General features: G+C 48.6%; 1 protein-coding gene across 1 annotated transcript in view; it reads right to left on the bottom strand.

Annotated features, from left to right (window-relative positions):
- The window catches only part of LOC126544018 (putative acyl-CoA synthetase YngI), a 155,293-nt gene that overhangs the window by 93,717 nt on the left and 41,027 nt on the right, over positions 1 to 20,549 (bottom strand). The window contains exon 2 of the mRNA XM_050191195.3: positions 8,919 to 9,111. Within this exon, the coding sequence (XP_050047152.1) occupies positions 8,919 to 9,111 (193 nt within the window). The remainder of the gene's footprint in view (positions 1 to 8,918; positions 9,112 to 20,549) is intronic.

Below are 20,549 nucleotides of genomic sequence, written 5' to 3'. Positions count from 1 at the left end.
AAACAAACGCATACGATTAAATGAATGTTTTTGGTTCAGACAATGAGCTGGAAATGGTTTTTCTAGACAATCATTCGCTACACCAGACAGACTCTGCCCGCCGGCGGGGAATTGGATACGTCACGCTCGCAACTTCAGTTAGTATCTCGTCATGTCCCCAGCGGCAGCGATGACAGCGCTCATCCTGGAAGGCAGTGAAGTGCAGAATGACTTGATCAGGGATGTGTTCATTCGCAGCACGTCTCAGTCACGGACGATGGTGGATCGAAGCCTATCCTCGGGCGACTGATAGAGGGGACGGTGCGCCAGCGATACTTTCAACGAGCCCCAGACATTTTAAATGATGTTGGCGCCCGGGGATTGAGGCGGCCACTCCAAGAGAGTGACTGCGCGCTCTTCTAGCAGTTGTTGCACCACACGAGCAGTGTGGATCGGCGACCTATCGCGTTAGAATATATAGTCGCCTTCCAGAAACGGGCCGTCAAGAATGTATGGAATCAGTACGTCGTCTATGACTGCCCTGCAGCGATGAACTTACCTTCGAGGCGTATCAGTTGGCGTCGCACAACGCATAGTAAAGAATACCGGCTCATTTCACGCCGTAGCGATGAGATCGGCGCCCTGCAACTGATAGTAGAACGTTTCCCGACAATGCGGCCAGCGCGCGACGCCGTAGCAGACGACGCCGTTCAAGTTCCCGCCCCTCGAGCACCTGCGGGAGCTGCTGCCGCCGCCTGACTCAAGCGCTCGCCGCATCGCGATGCAATGCGCTGCGAGTTTTCCCCTAAATGTGAAACAGACTGTACACCGCCCTTCGAACGAAATCTCCACGCGCACACACGTCGGCACACACCGCGCGCGGCGCGAAACGTGCCAAAACACGCGCAGTGCAGGAGGCAATCAAGGCGGCACGAACGAGAGATGGGAGAGGGGTACCACCCGCTAATAGAATTTTGCTTCGCATGCGGCGCTCTCAACGCCGGCGCAGCAGCGCCGCTCTCGGTGCCGTTCTTGTCTATAAACAAGCATGAGGCAATCCCGGAGTTCATGTCCCGGAGTCCTGCCGTCTGCGCCTCAACAGTGGGCCGTGCTGACCGAAAATCTCCGCTATTTATGACATTTGTATTCTGGCTGGCGCTCGGGCACTGCAAATACTGATGACAAGCATTGTAGGGACTTGTCCGCATGCTTCGACACGGCGACGAGAGCCAAAAACCATTCTGCCTGCTCGTGGAACAATTGGAAACACGACGGCTTTCGAAAGGGAGAGAAGGCAACGCCCCTCGCACACGAGAAGGGAAGCAGGCTATCGACAGAGAGTATGGGCACTTTCCGGCTGCGTCCGCTTACCTCGACCTTTGTGTGGATAGCGTCTGCTCATATTCCTTCTGCTTTTGATGCATTTTTGGTGATAAGGAATTTCTGTTAGTGCGGGGGAAGGAGACATCCCTCGCCGCCGCTACCGTAACTGTATCGCACAAGGTGAACATTTGAACGATTCCCCGGCAGGCGGAGCTATCATCAGTCGGCGTTCCTGGAAGTGATCACCCTCTTATGTATACTAGCTCAGATCAACGCTGCTTAGCTTCAGCGATTGCAGGAGCCGGCACTCTAGTACCAAAACATGACCGATGACCTAGGAACATTTGTTCGCCACCTTAATCCACATTCATGTTCATGCAGTTTGCAAACAGCACGGAAAAAAGAAAAAAAAAAAAGAGCGGCGCCCCTTACATAAACGAAATGTTTTGGGATGCATGAAGCTAATATTACTATAGTTGGCTGCATGCAAAGCTTTTCCGCCGCGCATGTATATAAGAATCCCCCATTTAGGAAGCACTGAAAGGTGCGCCAAATGGGCTCTGCGTATAAATCTTCAAGCACAATTCCGCAACAGTTATGCTTGCTGTTGCGCAATACTCTCGACCTAGGCCGCTTGGCGTCATACTTAGTATTGCTTATTTTACTCAATAAGAAAACAGAAAGGGTGGGGATGGCTAGTGAAATGCTCAGCAAATAAAATACCTTCGAAAAAAAATGGTAAAACCAATTGCGAATCGAGTCGACCGTTCTCAAATACGAATAAAAAGGAGATGCATACAGAAGCAAATATTTTCGAATGTGAGCTATTTCTACCTATTGATTACAAGCTCATTGGTATGATGTTCGAACTTTGACACAAATTAGATTCTTTCTCAAAAGCTGTTAAGTCACCCTCAGCTGTCCAGACATACTCTCAGCTCGCGCACAACGCCTCAGTGTTGCGTTTCGTTGCTTGAAAGAGTTTATTTTGGTTTGAATGAGGGACACCTGGATCTCGGCGTCAGCCAATACACTTTGTTTTTTGATCTCAAGCTTCTTCAAAGAAGCCGCGGCACGCCTCCTTTCCCGTTCATTCCTCAATGCGTCAGTCCTTTCTGTTCTCGTCCTCCTTCCGACGCAAGTTCGCTTCACGAACCATCCTCTTGGTCAGTTGTACAGTGAACGTACGATTTTCAGTACTCCCTAGGGGCCCCGAAAACATCCGAAAAATCGGGCAGTTCGACAAAATAAATGCGTCATTTACAGCCATTAAAGGACCCCCGAGACGGTTCGGATAAATTTTGTAGACGCGTAGGGTACAGCTAAAGTTAATAATTCGCACCACAATTTGTGTGAAACGTCTCATATTAAGAGAGCTACAGACGATTACAAATTACCCTCCTCCACAGTCATGCATTTTCTCCTCAACTCGTTGGCCGAGTGATCAGGGCTAAGCTCCACCTTCACTGGCTCTGCGTCATGATGGCACGTCGTGTCGTCGACTTCCGTTTCTCTAGAAGTGAGCTCGCGAAGCCTCTCCAAACTCTCCGCCAGCTGTTTGGCAGTCGACCCCAAGCGAGAGCTATCGAAGCAGCGTGCGTTGCGAGCATCCTGTCGCCGCGCCGAACGTGTCTGGTATTCCGGTAACCACAGGCGAGCTGGGTGTTTCGACGGATGGCTGGAGACAAACTCAAGCTGATGAAGGAACTTTAGCGTAGACGTACGTGAGCGGCCTGATCGGTCTGCACTGTCAAGACACCAGGGGGAGATTCTGTAACAGTCCACCTAGTGGACTGTCCATTTCGGCCGCTGCTGATTGGATGCAGCTGTACGAGAGAGGAGAAGACGATCGGCCCTAGCCAGTCAGCAGCGGCCGAAATGGACAGTCCACTAGGTTAGGGTGGCTAGAAGGGTGGCTAGCCACCCTAACTAGGTGGACTTCTGCAGAATAATCCCCCTGTTGGCGCAGAGCTTAACCAGCCAAACAAAGCGCTAATATTGCTCTAACCAAGTGTAAAACATTTTAAACATTTACAAAAACAACGTATCACGATTACACTACTGCGAAAAACTTACACCAGCAGCAAAGAAGAATACATTTCGTTACTGCTACTGTATGTGGTTGAGCTCTGTGCCACCAGGTGGCTGCACCGTGCAGACCAAGGAGGTTTTTCTTCAACCTCCTTGGTGCAGACCCTTCACATTTGCGCTCCTGCTCATTCCGTGAAACGACACGTTCAAACGGCCAGGCCCTGTCCCCTGGCGCTTGCGTTTACCCTTCATGCAGTCGGTTGCATTCGGCACCGGACGACGTCTGAGCGCGCTGAATGCCGCCGGTCGCGTCGGCGCCAGATGCCGCCGGACTGTAGAGGGTCGTGTTTTCGCCAACGTAACGTCGCCATGACGCGCGCGCGCTCGCGTTACGACGGAGTGTATTGCCCCCTTAATACAGGACTCGCAAAACGCTATTGCGTTAGTAATCTTCCGGTGTAAAGTGACGGCCGCAGACAGGCAAATCCTGGCGCCGATCGGTTAGCGGCAGTCCGATGCGCTACAGTCAGTCCGCTCGTCTGCTGCCTTGCAGAGGGACATGATGTCCCAGCTTGACATATTGCCAGTCGCTACGTTTGCGTCCACAACGCAACAAAGTCGAATCATAATGCTCGCGAAAAGCCTGAGACCGACTCTGCCCGCGGAGTTCTCGTCAAAATGGAGCACGTTGTAACACAAGCAGACAACGCTTGCAGTGTGCCGGAAGTGCCTAAGTGTAGTGATAACTTGTTCTTGTGCATTCTCTTTCTGTTACTTTCTTTTTATAGAAACAAATTGACTAACATTGCAACTATTACGAACATCATTCGTTCACCATAAAGATGGAAAAATTATCGGTGACGCGCCCTGGGCAGCCGATCGGATAGCTCGCCCCTACTGACGTCAATTGGGTGATTTACGTCATATGGGTAGGGGCGGCTGAAAATTCCACCGACCAGTATGCTGTGATCGGCCGCGATGTACATTTTAAAAACCTTATAATAAATTACACGCTTTACGCGGAGCACTTAGATGTGTCAATCAATGATAAGAAGGAACTACTCTATCGACTCAGTACGTTTGTACAATATCGTCAAAATCGTTTCAGGGTCCCTTTACGGGCTCAAATCGCCACAAGCACATACGAAAAACCTCTGAATGCGTGCCAGTACACTTATTAGGCGTATAGGTGCTCGTACTGTGACAGGAGATGGCGAGTGTACACGTGTATAATTAAGGAATACATACTACGTCCCTGACAATTGCCCCTTCCGACACTTGTTATGCTTCACTGCAATACTTTTTGCGTATGCTTCACTACATAATACTGTACTAAGGCGAAGATAGCTTTCAGGAACCTGCCTTATGCAACTCGCCGTGCTTTCCGAGCTTCGAAGCTAATAGCGAGGACCACAAAGGCGGAGTCGCATTGTTGATAGTGGCAAATTCTTTCAATGAAAAACACTGCACCGGACGGCAAGAAGCGTAACAGCGAACGTCGAAGCAGCTGGGCCTAGCGCTGCCGCGATGGTGGCTACGGCTGCAAGCGGATCTGCGTGCGAGAGCGCCGTTCGAGGCGGCGAGATAATCAAAATGGCGGTGGTGGTGGCTTTGTTTGATTAATGCCATTTCGCATCTTCGGTCACGGCAAAAAGTCCGGAAAATTGGACGGCGAAGGGTGCTTGCGTCCAAAATGTCAGACGTTGACTCTATGGAATACGTGGTGGTGCCGCGAAGCCGTCAGAATTATCGAGCGTCCGGAAAGTCGGTCGTTGACTGTACACTGGCACATCCTCCAGCCGACGACACGGCGTCAAAGTTGATTCATTACGATTCCTCTTTGTTACTCGAGCCAGCATTACCGCGACTTTCGTTCCCTTTCAATAAAATTAGAGCTAATTTTCCGTGATAGAAGCATAAATTCCCTGAGTATTTCCAGACTATTCAACATCCCTGAGAATTCCCGGTTGGTAGACACCCTGTATTAGGACAAGGGGAAGACAAGGTACTGTGCAGTGCAACCTCATCGTAGCGATATGACTCACGAAAAAGACCTGTTACAGAGGGCAGCGGGAACCGGAAGCCCAGTTTGAACGCGTTGATGTCTCGGCTCCACTCTGTGTGTCGTCGCTGTCTAGACTCGTAAGAAGCGAGTTCATGTAAACGCGGTCACGCCGGGCTCAGTCAGCCTGATTTCTGACTCGAACCGCTCACGCCGGGTTCATGTAAACGTGGCCTTTGTCGTGGTAGTCATGCAGTGGTCGGTGTGGACACTCATGACTGACACCGGCACAGTAGACAAAATAAAAGGAACACTCAGGAGGTCACCGTGCACGAAAAGTTGCGTTTTAGCATAGTTAGGGTGGCCACCCTAGCATAGTTTGCAGCAGTTCGGGTAGGGTGGCTAGCCACCCTAGTTCGGGTATCAGAACGCAGAGCCAACTCGCCACGCCGCAAAGGAAAACACAGATAAGCACAGAGTGGTTAGCGTCGCTGTCAGCGCTGCTATATTTAGCGAGAGAACTTGTATCTTTAACGAGGCGTATGTTTTTCGCATCAAATTTATAGAATAATATTTTTATGGAAAGAACATTAATTATAATAGCTACGAGCGTAATTAGAACTTACATTATTGTATTTGTAAAATATGCCAAACGCCGCTGAACGCGCCTCTGGCGGCTACTTAAAAAGACCCCTTATTGTTCGTGTGACACGACCACAATTTCCTTGAGGACGTTTAGGCAGGAAGTCTCGCGCTCCATTATCCTAAAAGAGTTCGTGGGTGCCCATGTGACACGGGCACTACAAAAGCGACTTTTTCGAGCAGTCGGGCCTGGCCACCCCGCTGTTCCACGCGACCTGAAGGCGCGTTATAGTCCAACGTAATCGGCGCGCGCCGCTCGACGCCGGGCGCGTCGGAGCGCGTTGGCTGCGACAGTGCGTCGAACCATGGGTCGAACTATAGACTCAAGCTGTTCTCGCCAGAGAGACGTATACCGTGTGCGCGCGCTCACGGTACGTCGGACTATATTTTGCCCTTAACAGTGCCGGTGACAACCTTTCCTGAAGAAGTCACTCCATAAACGAACTGTCTTTTTTACAGCGAAGCTGTATATATGTAGTGTTCCATGCATTTTTGTTCTCCTTGAACAAAAAGTATCATTATCAATGGCTTATACCCCCGTATGCATTCATGCTCTCGTAAGCAAGCAAACAATGCAATGGCTCATAGCCCCGTAAGGCAGAGGCTACAAGCACTCAGCAAAGTGAAGCGAACAGTGCTTAAATTCTTTCTAATCACACATCCAACACACAGAACAGCATGCCGAAAACTCATTATCAATGGCTCATACCCCCGCTCATACCCCAGTAAGCAAGCAAACAATGCAATGACTCACAGTCCTGTAAGGTTCATGGCTACCCACTTTGCGTGAATTATCTGCGATGACACTACCCCTGTTGTCGTTGTCGGTGATTTCAATGTGGATGTGTAGATACCTAAAAGGGAGCGCTTTACGCGTTCCGTGTTGCAGATATATTTCTTGCGATGCCACACTGATCCGGGCCAACCGACCACCCAGCGGCGTACGTCCATCGATTTGACATCATCAAAGAATGTGATTGCAGTTGCGCGTGAAATAATGACCACAGATCAAGACAATAACTTAATGTGCGTACCTGCCGTCACGATGACCACCTATCAAGACAATAAATGAGCTCGTACCTTTCTTCAAAATTATGTGTCACCTCCGTGTCGTGTGCTAAACAGCTTCGCTGGTAAACCACCTTCACAGAGTGGAATGGCTCAATTTTTTCTGTTTACTTACTCGCTCTGTTGTATATATCTCCTTTTTACTCTACACTAACCTTTACGCCTATCTTTTATCGTCACCCCTCCTTCACTGCTGGCCGCTGTTCAGGTGTGAGCAAACTGCGCTAGACATGTAGTTACTGCGGTCAATAGCAATTTCCTTCTCTTTCTAGCGATGTCTTTATACGCACAAAGCTACATTTACCGTTTAAAGCCTAGAACCTTCCTTTAGCGGGCCCGCACTTTCCAGAATTCTCTGAAGAAAAAGACACTAGGAAGAAAAAGAAACAAAACTAGTTGACGATCAACGTCACTGGAGGTTCCGTCCATTTCAGTCTGAATTTGTCTTTATTATTACTGGTGGTGTGTTCCGCCGAGGTATTGAGCTCTGCAGTCTGCAGGCCATCTATCGAGACGGTTTTCGAAGCAGCGGCCCGTATTCACATGACAGCCACGTCAAAAGCGGCAGTGGCGAACCACTTACCACGCCTATAGCCACCATGAAGTTTCCTGCAGTCTAATAGAGGGGACTCTGGCGCTGCATGCAGTCGTTGCCCTACCATGAGAATGATGGGAAGTACATGGATTTGTCTGATCTTCGTGCTTGTGGATTCAGCCGTTCTTGTGGCTTTGTATATTACGCTATATAAATCTTATTGTCCTAAATTTCAGAGCAATTTATACTTTTTGAAGTGCAGAAGACGCCGCGAACACGCACAATCGCTACTAATTGTAACGATTGAGCTTATCGAGGTGGTCAAATCGAAACGCGCCAAGCGCCTCAAGGCGTCTCATGCCCGCGATAAATTCATAAGGGCGTTTCACATCGCTTATCGATACATGCGTGGTGTGGCTTAATGGTTTCAATGTCCGGCTTCTGTGCTAGAAGTCCTGTGTTCAAATCCGGCCGTCGGATAATTTCAATAATGTTTAGTTAATTACTTATTACGCAGTACATTGTTGAAAATGACTAGTTTACAAAGCCGTTTGAAGCCAGAAGGACAAAATTTAGGTAAATCCATGTACTTCCCATAATTGCCATGCTGGTACAACCGCTACCATTGCAGCTCCCGTAGACACTAGCGTCAGAGTTCCCTCTAGTAATTATTGTATGAAACTCTTTGATAGCCACCATAAGCAGCACTAACCATTTTACATAGAGGAATGTTCGACCGAGCCATTGTTGAAAGTATCAGCGGGGAGAAGGCCACCATGCGCAGCAAAAGAAAGCAAAAATGGTTCCAGGCACAACTCGTCCTGAAAAGAAGGGGGGAGGGGGCATTTTCCTCAACTACAGCAGATCAATTGCTGCAGCGTCGCAACAGGGACATACTGGAGCATGCTGCGACGGCAAAGAGCAGATTTCTTCTCTTTTTTCCAAACATATGGCTGAGTAGGGTCGCCTGGTGGGAGAATCTGAACTACACGCAAGATGGCGGCCGTGACACATTCACCTTAATGCATAGCCAACACGTCCCTGCATTAATGGTATTGCGTACCAAAGAAGGCATAACATATTGCTCTCACCAATATACAGTGACATTGCAATTACTATGCGATTTCCTACCGACATATTACTTGAAAATGCGAGATCACGTGTTGAACATGCTATAGGGCTTCTATTGCACCACAGAAAATAATGTACGAACAATGAAACAAGCAAAACCGGTATTTTTTTTTCTGCAAGTACGTCACATAAAGATCCGACAGCACTATTATACTAGTGCTTTTATGCAAACGCAACAAAACTGCATGAACCGGTCACGTAACTTACATCAGCTTTGTAATTTCCAAAGGTCATTTGTTGATTATTGTGCTGAAACACCCAGCCAACATCATCACCCCACTTGGCAGCAGCGCCGTCTATGTGCTGTCCGAATGTTTCACCAGTCAGGGGCATTTCACTCGGCTCACATTGGTAGCTGGTGACAAGCTTCCGTTGTTCCACAACCACAGCAGACTGTGGCCTGCAAGAAACGGAACCACAGGTTAAACCAATGAAAGTCAATACACAAAACTTCAATACAAAATAAGATTCCCTAATACATCCTTGATTACACGGCAACTCATGAATGTGATCGTTTGGACACGCCACCTAAAGGTCCTCACATAGTACTTTCAGCATCTACCAAATTTAATAACACACAATCCTGTTATTACGCGATATTTGACTCATTCACTATTCAATCATACCCATGGCACATGACTTCAGCAACACCGCAAAAAAATTTGTTAGTCGGACTTCACAATTTCACCGACACACATAATTCGCTACGAGTAGAAAAATGTGCCTCTATGTGACAATGAAGCATGGCCGAATTTAAAAATCAGCTAAACTTCGATTTACTACGACAAACAAATTGCTGCGTCGTCACACCGACACTATTTTTTTAAAATGCCGATTTCAGTTACTGATTACGCTGACAGCAGCGTAACTGAACAACCACGAAAACGGGCGAAAGAAGCAAAAAAAAAAAAAAAAAGAACAGCTACTCGGTGAAATACGCTCACGTGCTAGAAGGCATATTCTTGAATTGTACAAAGTTAGTGCAGCGCAATAAAAACAGAGACAGGAAAGGAACACAGAAACGACATGGACTGGCGCTGTCCATGTCGTTTCTGCGTTCTTTTCCTGTCTCCGTTATTATTGCGCCACACGAACTTTGTACAATTCAAAGCTATTCGCTTTAAAATATTTGGCGGGCGTACTGAGCAAGATACTTTCCGCGCTAGGCGGCGTCCTTGCGCTTCCTGCCATTTGGGGCCAAATAGGCTAGGGAACAAACGTTAACAATGTTCTTGAAATTATCCAAGAACAAGTAAATCCCCTTATCTCGGGGATGTATTCTCGACCGATCACGGTTCGGGCGTGGTCTATCCCACCACGGTTCGGGCGTGGTGGGATATCTCGCTCTCGACCGAACACTTTCAGCGAAAACTTCAGGGATACTTTCACTTTTGCGTGTTGTAACGCCCAGCTTGGCGCATCATACAAAGGACATGCACTCTTTAGTGGCTAGCCTACTCGCGTGACTTGTATCACTGTTGCCAATCGCAGGGTCATTGCCCTACATGTGAGGTTTCTTTCCCCGTAATTTTAGCTGCTTGCTAGGGTCGTGCGACTTTTTTATTGCGATAGCAATTATAGGGACACTACGGGCGCATTTTTGTCGTCGCCGTGATGTCCCGTATAAAGTCCCAAGGGCGATAACACCATCGCCGCGCGTCGTATGCTGTACGTATGAGAAAGCACGCGAGGGAAGCCGACGATCCGGCTCAATCTGGCGCGCGCGAAGAAAGGAAGCGCAGAGCAAACGTGCCGTTTTCCGTCGCGCGAAAGGCTGTGGGGGGATGGGAGGGACGGAGGGTGGAGGGGGGGCAGCGTTGTGCTCCGGCAGCAACTACGCATTTCGCGACCGGGCGCAGGGGCTCGCCCGCCATATATGGAGGAAAACGGGGAGGCAGCGCGGGAGGTAGGGGGGGGGGGGGGCAGTTTCGACTCTGCGAAGTGCGTACTCTGCACGGACACGCGCGGCGTATCTTGAAAGGGATCTGGAGACGGCTCATACCTTTGTGCGAGCTGTGTTCTCGCATAGGCGCATATTTTGGTTTAACTACTCACGAATTTGTGCGATAATAGGGCCAGATGATCAACCGAATCATTCTGTGCAAATAACAGGGAGGTAAATATATGTGTAAGTGCACGGAAGCACTCGTAGTTATATACAAGTTGACGCAACTCATAATATTTACCACACCTCTTACGCTGCGACTGGAGGAGCCCTCTCCAGCATAAGTGATGCACCCTACCCCGTCCCCAAAAGGAGAAAAAGAAGATAGAAACTTGAGCTGAGAAACTTAACGCAGTCTTGTAAATCAGCTTTAAATGAGCGTCAACATAACAATTAAGAACATCATATTATACTCCATCGAAAGGAAATGTACTGCACGGAGGCATTTGCTCGATTTTTAAGGATGAGTAACCAGGTATTTTTTTCTGCTTTTGCACTCTGTTCGTTACAGCCGTGCAAGGCAGTACAGTTTTCAAAATAAACATCTACTAATTATGGGTATCGTGCTTTGTTACCATACTCAAGGGGCAATCGTTTGTATTTATGCCACTAAACTGTCAAAACATTACCTCAGGTGTAAAGGTGGGCGAATATAAACTTTTTCCAATACGAATGGAATAAAAAAAGTAAGTATCGAATATCAAATCTATTACCGAAGAGTGAAACGCACACGCATTTGTCTACAATAGAAATATTTGTTTCGGTATAATTAGGTACCACGCCTGTACCGACTAGTTAAAGAACGACAGCTAACTATCAGGAAAAAAATGATCAGTTTTAAATACAAGATTACTAACTGTCATTAAATAAAACTGCACGAACAGCCTCTGAAAAAACACTACATAAACGGCTACCAAAATGAAAAAAAAAAGCTGAAGGACGTGTGTTCTGTACACCCGTGTAAAAGTATGAGGGCCCCTTGCAAGAAAAACATCACATGTTGTAGCACAAAAGATAATTCAAGCAGAAGGTCCTCTGGGAGCTGGCTAAGTATGCGTAACCATTGTGCCACTTGCTCATCTCCTCACAGCCCAGTGTCATTATCAATGTCATGAAACTTGATCCGACCAGTATAAACGACAGCGCTGCGGCGACACGAACTGCTGCGGACGGCGGCGCAAGGTGAATTGATGACGCAAGCAAACTACTGCAGGTGGCGGCGCCAGGCGTGCTGATGGCGTTCCGATCATTATAAGCCATTATCCCTCTTAGCGCTTTATCCATCCGCGTCGAACCATTATCAACCGTGATCAACCGTAACTCCAGCTGCGTATGGCGCTGCCGCGCGGGCCTGTGTTCTCGCCGCTTAATTCGCGTTAAAGCGAGATGCGCGGGCCCTATCTCAATGGCGATCTGCAATGGGGACACAGTGCGCCGAATGATGATAGCTTCGTGTAAGCTGTGTTCTTGCTGCTTAGTTCGCGTTGACGTAAAAGTCAGCACGAAAGTGAATTCGCTCGGGGCTGCGGGCCTTATCTTGAAAGCGATCGTCTTACGTGAGGGTCGGGTTTCGTCGTTGGGGTAGGCAGAGAAATGTTTACGCATTTACAACGCTACCTGAATAGATGGTCAAAAGCTCTGACCGACTATATACGAGCAAAACAAGTTGTCAAAACACAAGTTGTCATGCAGGCTTCTGCCGCAAAACCGATAGCAAAGCTTGCATTGCCTATTTTGCTTCTACACTGAATTCTAACACTTCTGTCATTGCCTCATTTCTGACAATTTGTTTAGCAGACGAAAGACAGTCCCCGAATTGTTCCTTTTTGAATACGTGTATGAAAAGTTCGTGTGTAGCATTCGATTCGTTTTCGAAACTTCGACTATTCGCTGTAGGAATCGCACCGCTGACACGAGTTGTTGGGGTCTCGGTGTTGACGCCCGTTATTGCCAATGGGTCGCAAGCCCCAAGGGTAGCGTTGGCCTGGCGGCCTGGGGCACTGGAAGCATCTGGAGGTCCCGGCAAAGCATGAGAAGACTGGTAACAGAACAACTTGTTTATTCTAACATAGCAAAAGAGCGGCCGGTCAGGTCGACCGGAGTGGAGAGACGGGAGAGCACGTAACTCAACAGTACAAATCGGAGCCTCTCTCCTGGCGTCCGGGGGCAGCTGCTCTTACTCTCGGCGTCGCGGTCCAAAAGGGAAGGTCACGGGATGAAGGTCACGGGACGGCGGAGCATGAGCCCACGACGGCGCGCACGGTCGAGCCGAGAGACCTGCTGAACCGAGTGCAGTGACGCATCGCCAACCCGCCCACACGACGGCGGGAACGGTTGAGCCGAGAGACCTCCAGGCTCCTCATTCGGGGAACTCCGCTCCCCGGCTGCCGCGCTTTGACAAGCGAGGGCACACACACACACACGCACACACGAAGACACGTGGCACTGAAACACGCCTGGACACGCTTGGCGGGGAAGCGTTGCGGCGGCGTCGCACGGGCCAAAATGTCCGCCGCTTTGAACGAAGCCCCGGCGTCCGTTGCATCCGCGCCGGCATTACCGCGCGTTGTAGGCGAAACGTAACATCGCCTACCCCTACTCAGAAGATATTGCAGCTTTTCAGATTCTAGTTTGTTTTCTTTCTGATGTAAGCAACACGAAACGAAGGTTCTGAAGCGCTTGAAATTTAGCCGTACGCACTTCATGAATGTACATGTGACGTAAATTGCAGGAAAATTTCCATTATAAACATTGCTTTTTGAATGATATAAAGGTTGCAGTCATTTATTCTGACACCTTGTCATTTGTTTTGAACATTTCTGTTGTTTTAAATCATGTAGTGAAGTATTTGAGCGAGAAATTAGTTCGTAGTGTAAAGGTGCGGGTCCCGTAGGGTTTTCTCAGCCGCCACGCTGGGCATTTCAGAAGAAGTGGTTGGCAACACTAAACAGTATCTTGTCAACAAATGGGAGGTGCGCCATTCCTTGTCCCATTCGCTCCCGCTAAGTCTAGCCAATCAACGCGCACTAAATGTGATATATACTCGAATGCGACCAATGGCGAATACGGCCTAAAGAGGATATCCTATTAGCGGTTACCTGAACACGAAGCGCCGGGTTAAATTGTTGTTACAGGCGTACTTTGACAACTATCATAAAGTTATATTGTATAAAATACCGTGTTGCATTATGGTATTGTTCCTCTTTATATTACGTAACCCACTCCCCTCTACAATGCCTCGGCGCTTGAGGTTATGTCAAATAAATAAAAACAAATAATTGAGTTGGGCGGTGGGCCCTATAGCGGTCAAAGACGCCGAAATATGACTCTTCGGTTACCAAAGAGTAACTTACTTATCTGTGATATAATATACCTGTATGAACTAATACTGTGTGCAATGCCAAAAAATAAAACAAAATAATCACGCCGCCACAAACGTCACACTGGCACAAAAAACTTCAGAATTCAATTCACATTAAAGCTCCCGCACTAGCTCCTCATGACGTCATGGATTTTAACGGCGTCTAACTTCTCAGAGTTAGTTCACTGTTTGTCGAGAAGCATTAACCGCATTATAAAAGAACCAAAGACTATTCCTAGCGAGTTTTCAGAACTGTTTTTAACACAATATCGACCCCTCCTGCATGCGAAGATACCTTCAAACTCCCGACGTTACACTGAAGTATAGCAGTGTTGCGGTTTGGGCGCGAGATTCAAGGAGACACTTCGGCCTTTATTTTGTGCACTGACAACCAGCCATCTTGCTCCATATAAATGCAATTAGCACTAAGAAATAGTGTCCTTAAACGCTTCATTAGAACTGAATAAAGGGAAAATCAGACATCCACCCGTTCGTAGCAATTGCTACAAAGGAAACCCATACGGGTTCCTCGAAAGAAAAGCCTCATAGTTGAAGAAAAATTCGTCCTGGTCCGGGACTCGAACCCGGGACCACCGCCTTTCCGGGGCAGCCGCTCTACCATCTGAGCTAACCAGGCGGCTAGCAGATGGCAGGGCGAAGTCGAATTTTTCGACAACACGAAGCAACGGCAAGCGTTTGACATAGTAGTTCTGCGGAAACCCGCAAGGTGGAGAGAAGTAATGAATAAAGGGAAAATCAGACATCCACCCGTTCGTAGCAATTGCTACAAAGGAAACCCATACGGGTTCCTCGAAAGAAAAGCCTCATAGTTGAAGAAAAATTCGTCCTGGTCCGGGATGTCAAACTCTTGCCGTTGCTTCGTGTTGTCGAAAAATTCGACTTCGCCCTGCCATCTGCTAGCCGCCTGGTTAGCTCAGATGGTAGAGCGGCTGCCCCGGAAAGGCGGTGGTCCCGGGTTCGAGTCCCGGACCAGGACGAATTTTTCTTCAACTATGAGGCTTTTCTTTCGAGGAACCCGTATGGGTTTCCTTTGTAGCAATTGCTACGAACGGGTGGATGTCTGATTTTCCCTTTATTCATTACTTCTCTCCACCTTGCGGGTTTCCGCAGAACTACTATGTCAATTCATTAGAACTAGCGGCTTGTCCCGTCGGGCGTTGCGCTCTTTCGCCACGTCTGGCCCTCGCGCCACAAAATACATCCTCATCACATCTCGTCCGCGTTTAGATTTGAAGTGACGGCAAATCCGGCGCACCGTCTATTTGTCTCCCGGTCGCCGCGTTCTATGGTCTCCCAAAACCGAAAAAGGAGAACCGCTACGACTAAAGCCGCTCCATCCATGCACCACTGCCACAACGTTATGTAGGAGCTTTAACTACAGCTATTGAAGGATGTTGCACGGAAGGGTGTTCATAAGAACTCAGTGGCACTTCCCTCCCCCACCTCCGCCACATAGTAGTAACATTATACGGTTTTTATTTTCTATTGCGGTAACTGCAACTATTGAAGGATGTTGCACGGAAGGGTGTTCATAACTGCTCAGTGGCATTTCCCTCCCCCACCTCCGCCACGTAGTAGTAACATTAATCTGTTTTTATTTTCTATTCATACAAAGGAAAGAGAAAAAGGGGAAGGAAATTGCTGATGACCGCACGATAACTGTTAGGAAATAAAACATTACACGAAACGAAAGACAATCTTTGGCAGCCCACGATGGCGCGACGACCACGACGATTTGGCAACAAGACATCGCTGACTGAGATAAAAGAGCGAAGTAACGCTGATTACTGACGCGCTGAAAGCCGCGCTTTGCGCGCACACGTGTATGCGTGTGCGTACGTGGTTAGTAACAAGAACTGTTATGCGCCGTAAAAAAGCTGGCAACGTGTGTCGCCGTCACAAAGTGCGTGCCCGCGTCTATCTCGAGATGGCCGCCATTGCGGCCGCAGCCGCAGCGCCGCTTACACGGCGATAGGGAAGAAAGCTCCCCATTGTTCCTGACCTCGCCGAATCGGTTGGTCACGTGGGTCGCCAGAGCGTGACGAGGGACGAGCTAGCCGCGGCGAGCGGGCAGTTGTTCTGGAGACGGATCAGTAGTTCTAGCTTATATATCTTATGCGGCTAGTGTTACTCAATACTAGCCTGCTCTTTCTCTTTCTCTAGCTTTTTATTGTTTCCTTTGTTTTAATTAGCTCTCCGCAAAATTTTCTCTCCCCCAATATGGCTCCTTCCCTTACTATAGCTTCTTTCAATTGTAGAGGTTCGTCCCGAGCTACCAAACAGTTAGAAGTTGTCAACATGACTAAATCCTAAAAGGTAGATGTTCTCGTACTCCAAGAAACTTATGTCGATAGGTTAGGCCAGATCAGCCACTTTGACAGGATTTTTCGCACCAGGTCTTTCTGGAGTTATGTCGAGTCGGGCAGCCGGGGTACGGCCATCATTTTGATGCCGAATTTCGACGGCTTTGTTCCTCGTCATGCCAGGGATGTCGAGGGCCGTATCTTGTCGGTGGATCTTGATTGTGGCATTCGAATTGTTAATGTTTATGCTCCAAACCAGTATAGAGATCAGAGAGAGCTTTTCGCTGCATTAGAACTTTAGTTGGTAGGTCCCGCTCGGCTAATTCTCGTAGGCGACTTCAACTGTGTGTTAGAACAGGTTGATCGCGTCTCCCGTAGAGGGACTCCATCAGTTAAAGATATGCGTGGAAATGCTGTACTGCGAGAGCTCGTCGATGGGTTGGGATTAGTCAATGCTTGGCGCGTGCTTCGCCCTGGACAGTCAGGAATGACTTGGACAGGAAGGGGCCTGCAGAACCGCATCGATCGTTTTTACATGTTGTTGTCACTAGCTCCCAGTATGCATTCTTCTTGGTTGATTCCTTCTGCTCTTAGCGACCACAGCTTCCCAATTTTGCGGTTTGCCGATTCTAACATAGTCTCGCAAGGGAAGAGACTGTGGCGCCTAAATCCACGTCTCCTAAAAGACAGGCAGGCAACCGCAGAGGTATCATCCATTCTCTTTCGATCGCTGCAGAACAAAGAGAATCCAGGTGGCACAGAATGGGATGACGTGAAGGTCAGCGTGTGTGAGCGCTTCAGGTCTTGAGGCAAGCGTCGAGCGCGCGAGGAGCGTGAGGAGATTAAAATTGTCGCAGACGCAATCCTCCTGCTCTCGAGGTCACTGTCCGGTGGGCCTGGTGTTGCTCCGGCGCTGGCCTCACTCCGAAAGGAACTTCGGATTCTCTTACAGCGACGCTGGGATGCCTTGAGAGCCAGAACCCGAGCAGAGCAGTGGGAAATGGAAGCATGGTGCTGCAGAAACGTCCTACGTAGGCATCTTTCAAGGAAGAGCACAACTCTCTCTTCCCTAGTAGATCCAAGTGATGGTAGCATAGTCGATTCACCAGATGGAGTTCTTGCACTGGCGAGGCAGTTTTACATGACCTTGTATGCCGAACAAGTTGCCTCTCCAGCTGTCTTTCCTTTTGCTTCACCAGTTGAGCCGCCACAAGTATGCGACTCAGCCATAGATGAGGACGACCTATTTTCGGCTTCGAAGTCTATGAAGCATAATCGCAGTCCAGGATCCGATGGTCTGACAGCCGAATTTTAAGTTAAGGTTTGGACACTGTCAGGGAAGCCGTTCACATCACTGGTGAACAGGCTATTCAGTGAAGGGACTGTCAGCGTCTCAACGAGAGGGGCTAATCACTCTCCTTTGTAAGGACGAGTCGAGAAGCTCCGATCTGAGAGCATGGCGTCCAATCACACTTCTGAACTGCGATTATAAGATCATAGCAAAGTGCCTGTGTGTGCGACTAACGCCAGTACTGAACACTGTTTTGAGTCCATACCAGGCATGTTATACCCAGGGGCGCTCCCCTCAGCTTCACGGTTTAGCAGTGAGGGACCTTCTCCTGTGGGCAAATACCAGGATACTTCCAGGTATTCTGTGCTCCTTTGATCAGGAGAAGGCTTTCGACATCATTAGCCATAGGTACCTTTTCCGTGTTATGGAAGATGCTGGTTTTAGTGTGGGCTTACGGCAGATGGTCCAAGCTTTGTATTCTCGACCGACTTCTGCTGTTCTCATACGGGACCGCGTCCCGGAGGCGTTCATTGTGGGACGTAGTGTACGGCAGGGGGATCCTCTCTCACCTGCCCTCTACGTACTCGCTTTTGAACCGCTTGAGTTGAGTTGAGTTGTTGTAGGCTACTGGTGGGATTAGCCTTGCAGTTGCTGCCGGCAATTGCTCCACCGTAGCGACACTTATAATAAATAAATCACATAATCAAACACAGACCTCACAATTACAAATGGTCACTCCTCAGTTCACCATGTGGAGGCCAAATCCGTGTCCTGTAGGTAATTTAAAAGAAGGCGAGAGACCTCCTTCCTACACAACCGGTTCCCGCGCGGGAAAACAATGTCCTGAACAGGAACTCCTGTCTTTTTGAGGGACCCGAATAACACCCTCCTTTCCGCGTTATACACAGTACAGCACATTAGGTAATGTTCTATGTCACCGCACACACCACACGTTGAACATAATGGTGATAACGCTAGGCCAGTCTTATACATCCACGCAGGGGTACGAGCAGAGCCCGTGCGAATGCGGAGCAGTAAGGTGGCTTGGTTTCTTTTGAGACCCTTGATCACACATGGCTTGTGAGGTGAGCTCCACAAAGAACTGAAGTGGCACAACACCGCTTCTCGGAAGAGTCTGTTGTCCTCTTGAGGCACTCTTCTCAATGGATTCCCGGACAGCGCTCTATGGGCGAGGTTGTCGGCCATCTCGTTGCCTATGATACCTATGTGCGAGGGCACCCATTGGAAATGTATGGAGAAGCCTTTGATATGGAGATTGTGCACCGAGCGTAGGGAGCTAAGACATAAGGCATCAGTAGGGAACCCGTGCTTTAACCTTTGAAGGGCAGATTTTGAATCTGTAAGAATGACAACAGGTTGAGGCGTACAAAACCGTAGTTTCTTTAGAGCTGCCTCAATGGCAACGCTTTCGGCCGTTGTGGAGGACACGACTGCAGTGAAGCGAACAGACCAATCATAGTTCAAAGAGGAAATGTGAAAAGCAGCTGCACTAGATCCTTTGACCTTGTCCACAGAGCCACCAGTAAAGATTTGAAGATGACGTGCATATTCAGTCTCAAGATGTTCCAGTACCAGCGAACGCGTTGCCGCCAGAGGAGAACTCCGCTTAGCGCGTACGTGAGGAATTGTCAACGAACAATCGAGGCTCGCGAATGACCAAGGTGGTTTCAACCTCTTAGTTCGACCTCTAGCGTCAAGACCCAGGTAACCAAGAGCATTTAGTGCGAAGTACGCTCGGGACTCAGATCTCTTTCGAAGGCGCTGTAGAAGGGCTCGGCCGGCTGCCGTCTGTTTGAGGCGGCCAATTTGCATCAATAACCTTTGTGAAGCGACTAGGCTAAGAGGTCTCGATAGAGATTTGAACCGCTTCTGCAAAGGTTGTCCTGTGACAGTAGAATAGGTTTCGAAGTGCTTGCGAAATCACGGAATGAGGTGTGGTTCCATCTCACCCGGGAGCGGCATCGCTTGGGCGACAAGACGTTTCTCGAAGTGTGGGCTCGTCCTGCCGTTATTTTTGATGAGTCAGGTGGAAAGCTCTCCATTAAAGGGACACTAAAGGTTAATATTAAGACAACGTGGACTGTTGAAATACCATCCCAGAAACCTCGAAACGCTTGTTTCGTGCGAAGAAGAGACTTATTTTAAGAGAAAATGCGTACTGAAGCGTTCGCGTAGATCTAGCGCAGTTCAAATCACCCGCCCCCCGATCTAGGAGTTTTGACGTCATGGTCTGATAGTGACGTTGCGCCGTCGGTGAGTAAAACGGCTCCCGCAGACGGCGCTACCGCTTTGCTGCGCAAAAGGAAAACGCGCGGCCAGAAACAGAGCCAAGACAGAGCCGACAGCAGCGCGAAAGCGGAACTATGGTGGCTAGCGGAAGGGAAAGCGCGCGACGATAAGCGTTTACTTTATTTGATGACGCCAACTTCGACGCTCGTTGCAATGGACGACCCTGACAACGACACATTGGCTCGCGATGCTGGGGTCGTTGGCTCGCGATTTAAAGGGACACTAAAGGTTACCAGAAAGTCAAGTTCAAGTGATAAAGCAATGCTCTAGAACGTCTAAGGCGTCAATATTATCGCGAACAGAGCTTTAGTAACCGAGAAATTGAGGTAAATGCATGACACGATTTGAGACGCCCCAGCGACATTCCGGTACTAGCCCGATGACGAAAGCACTCCTCATAATTTATGTCGCTAGTACTCAAATACTCGTATTAAAAAGATAATTTCATTAGATTATAAGACGGAAGAAAATGCTACTTGCCTACTTCTATTCGATTCTAATAAAAAATAACATTTTCACATTACCCTTGAGTAGTACGGGTGATCGAAAGGTTTCGTTTTCGCTCGACTCTGCGCGCGCTTTGGAGTTTCAGTTGTTTCTTTATCGC

Source organism: Dermacentor andersoni, chromosome 1, assembly GCF_023375885.2.
Source record: "Dermacentor andersoni chromosome 1, qqDerAnde1_hic_scaffold, whole genome shotgun sequence".
Lineage (NCBI taxonomy): Eukaryota > Metazoa > Arthropoda > Arachnida > Ixodida > Ixodidae > Dermacentor > Dermacentor andersoni.
Note: the sequence above shows the minus strand (reverse complement) of the source record. Positions and strands in the feature narration are given on the sequence as shown.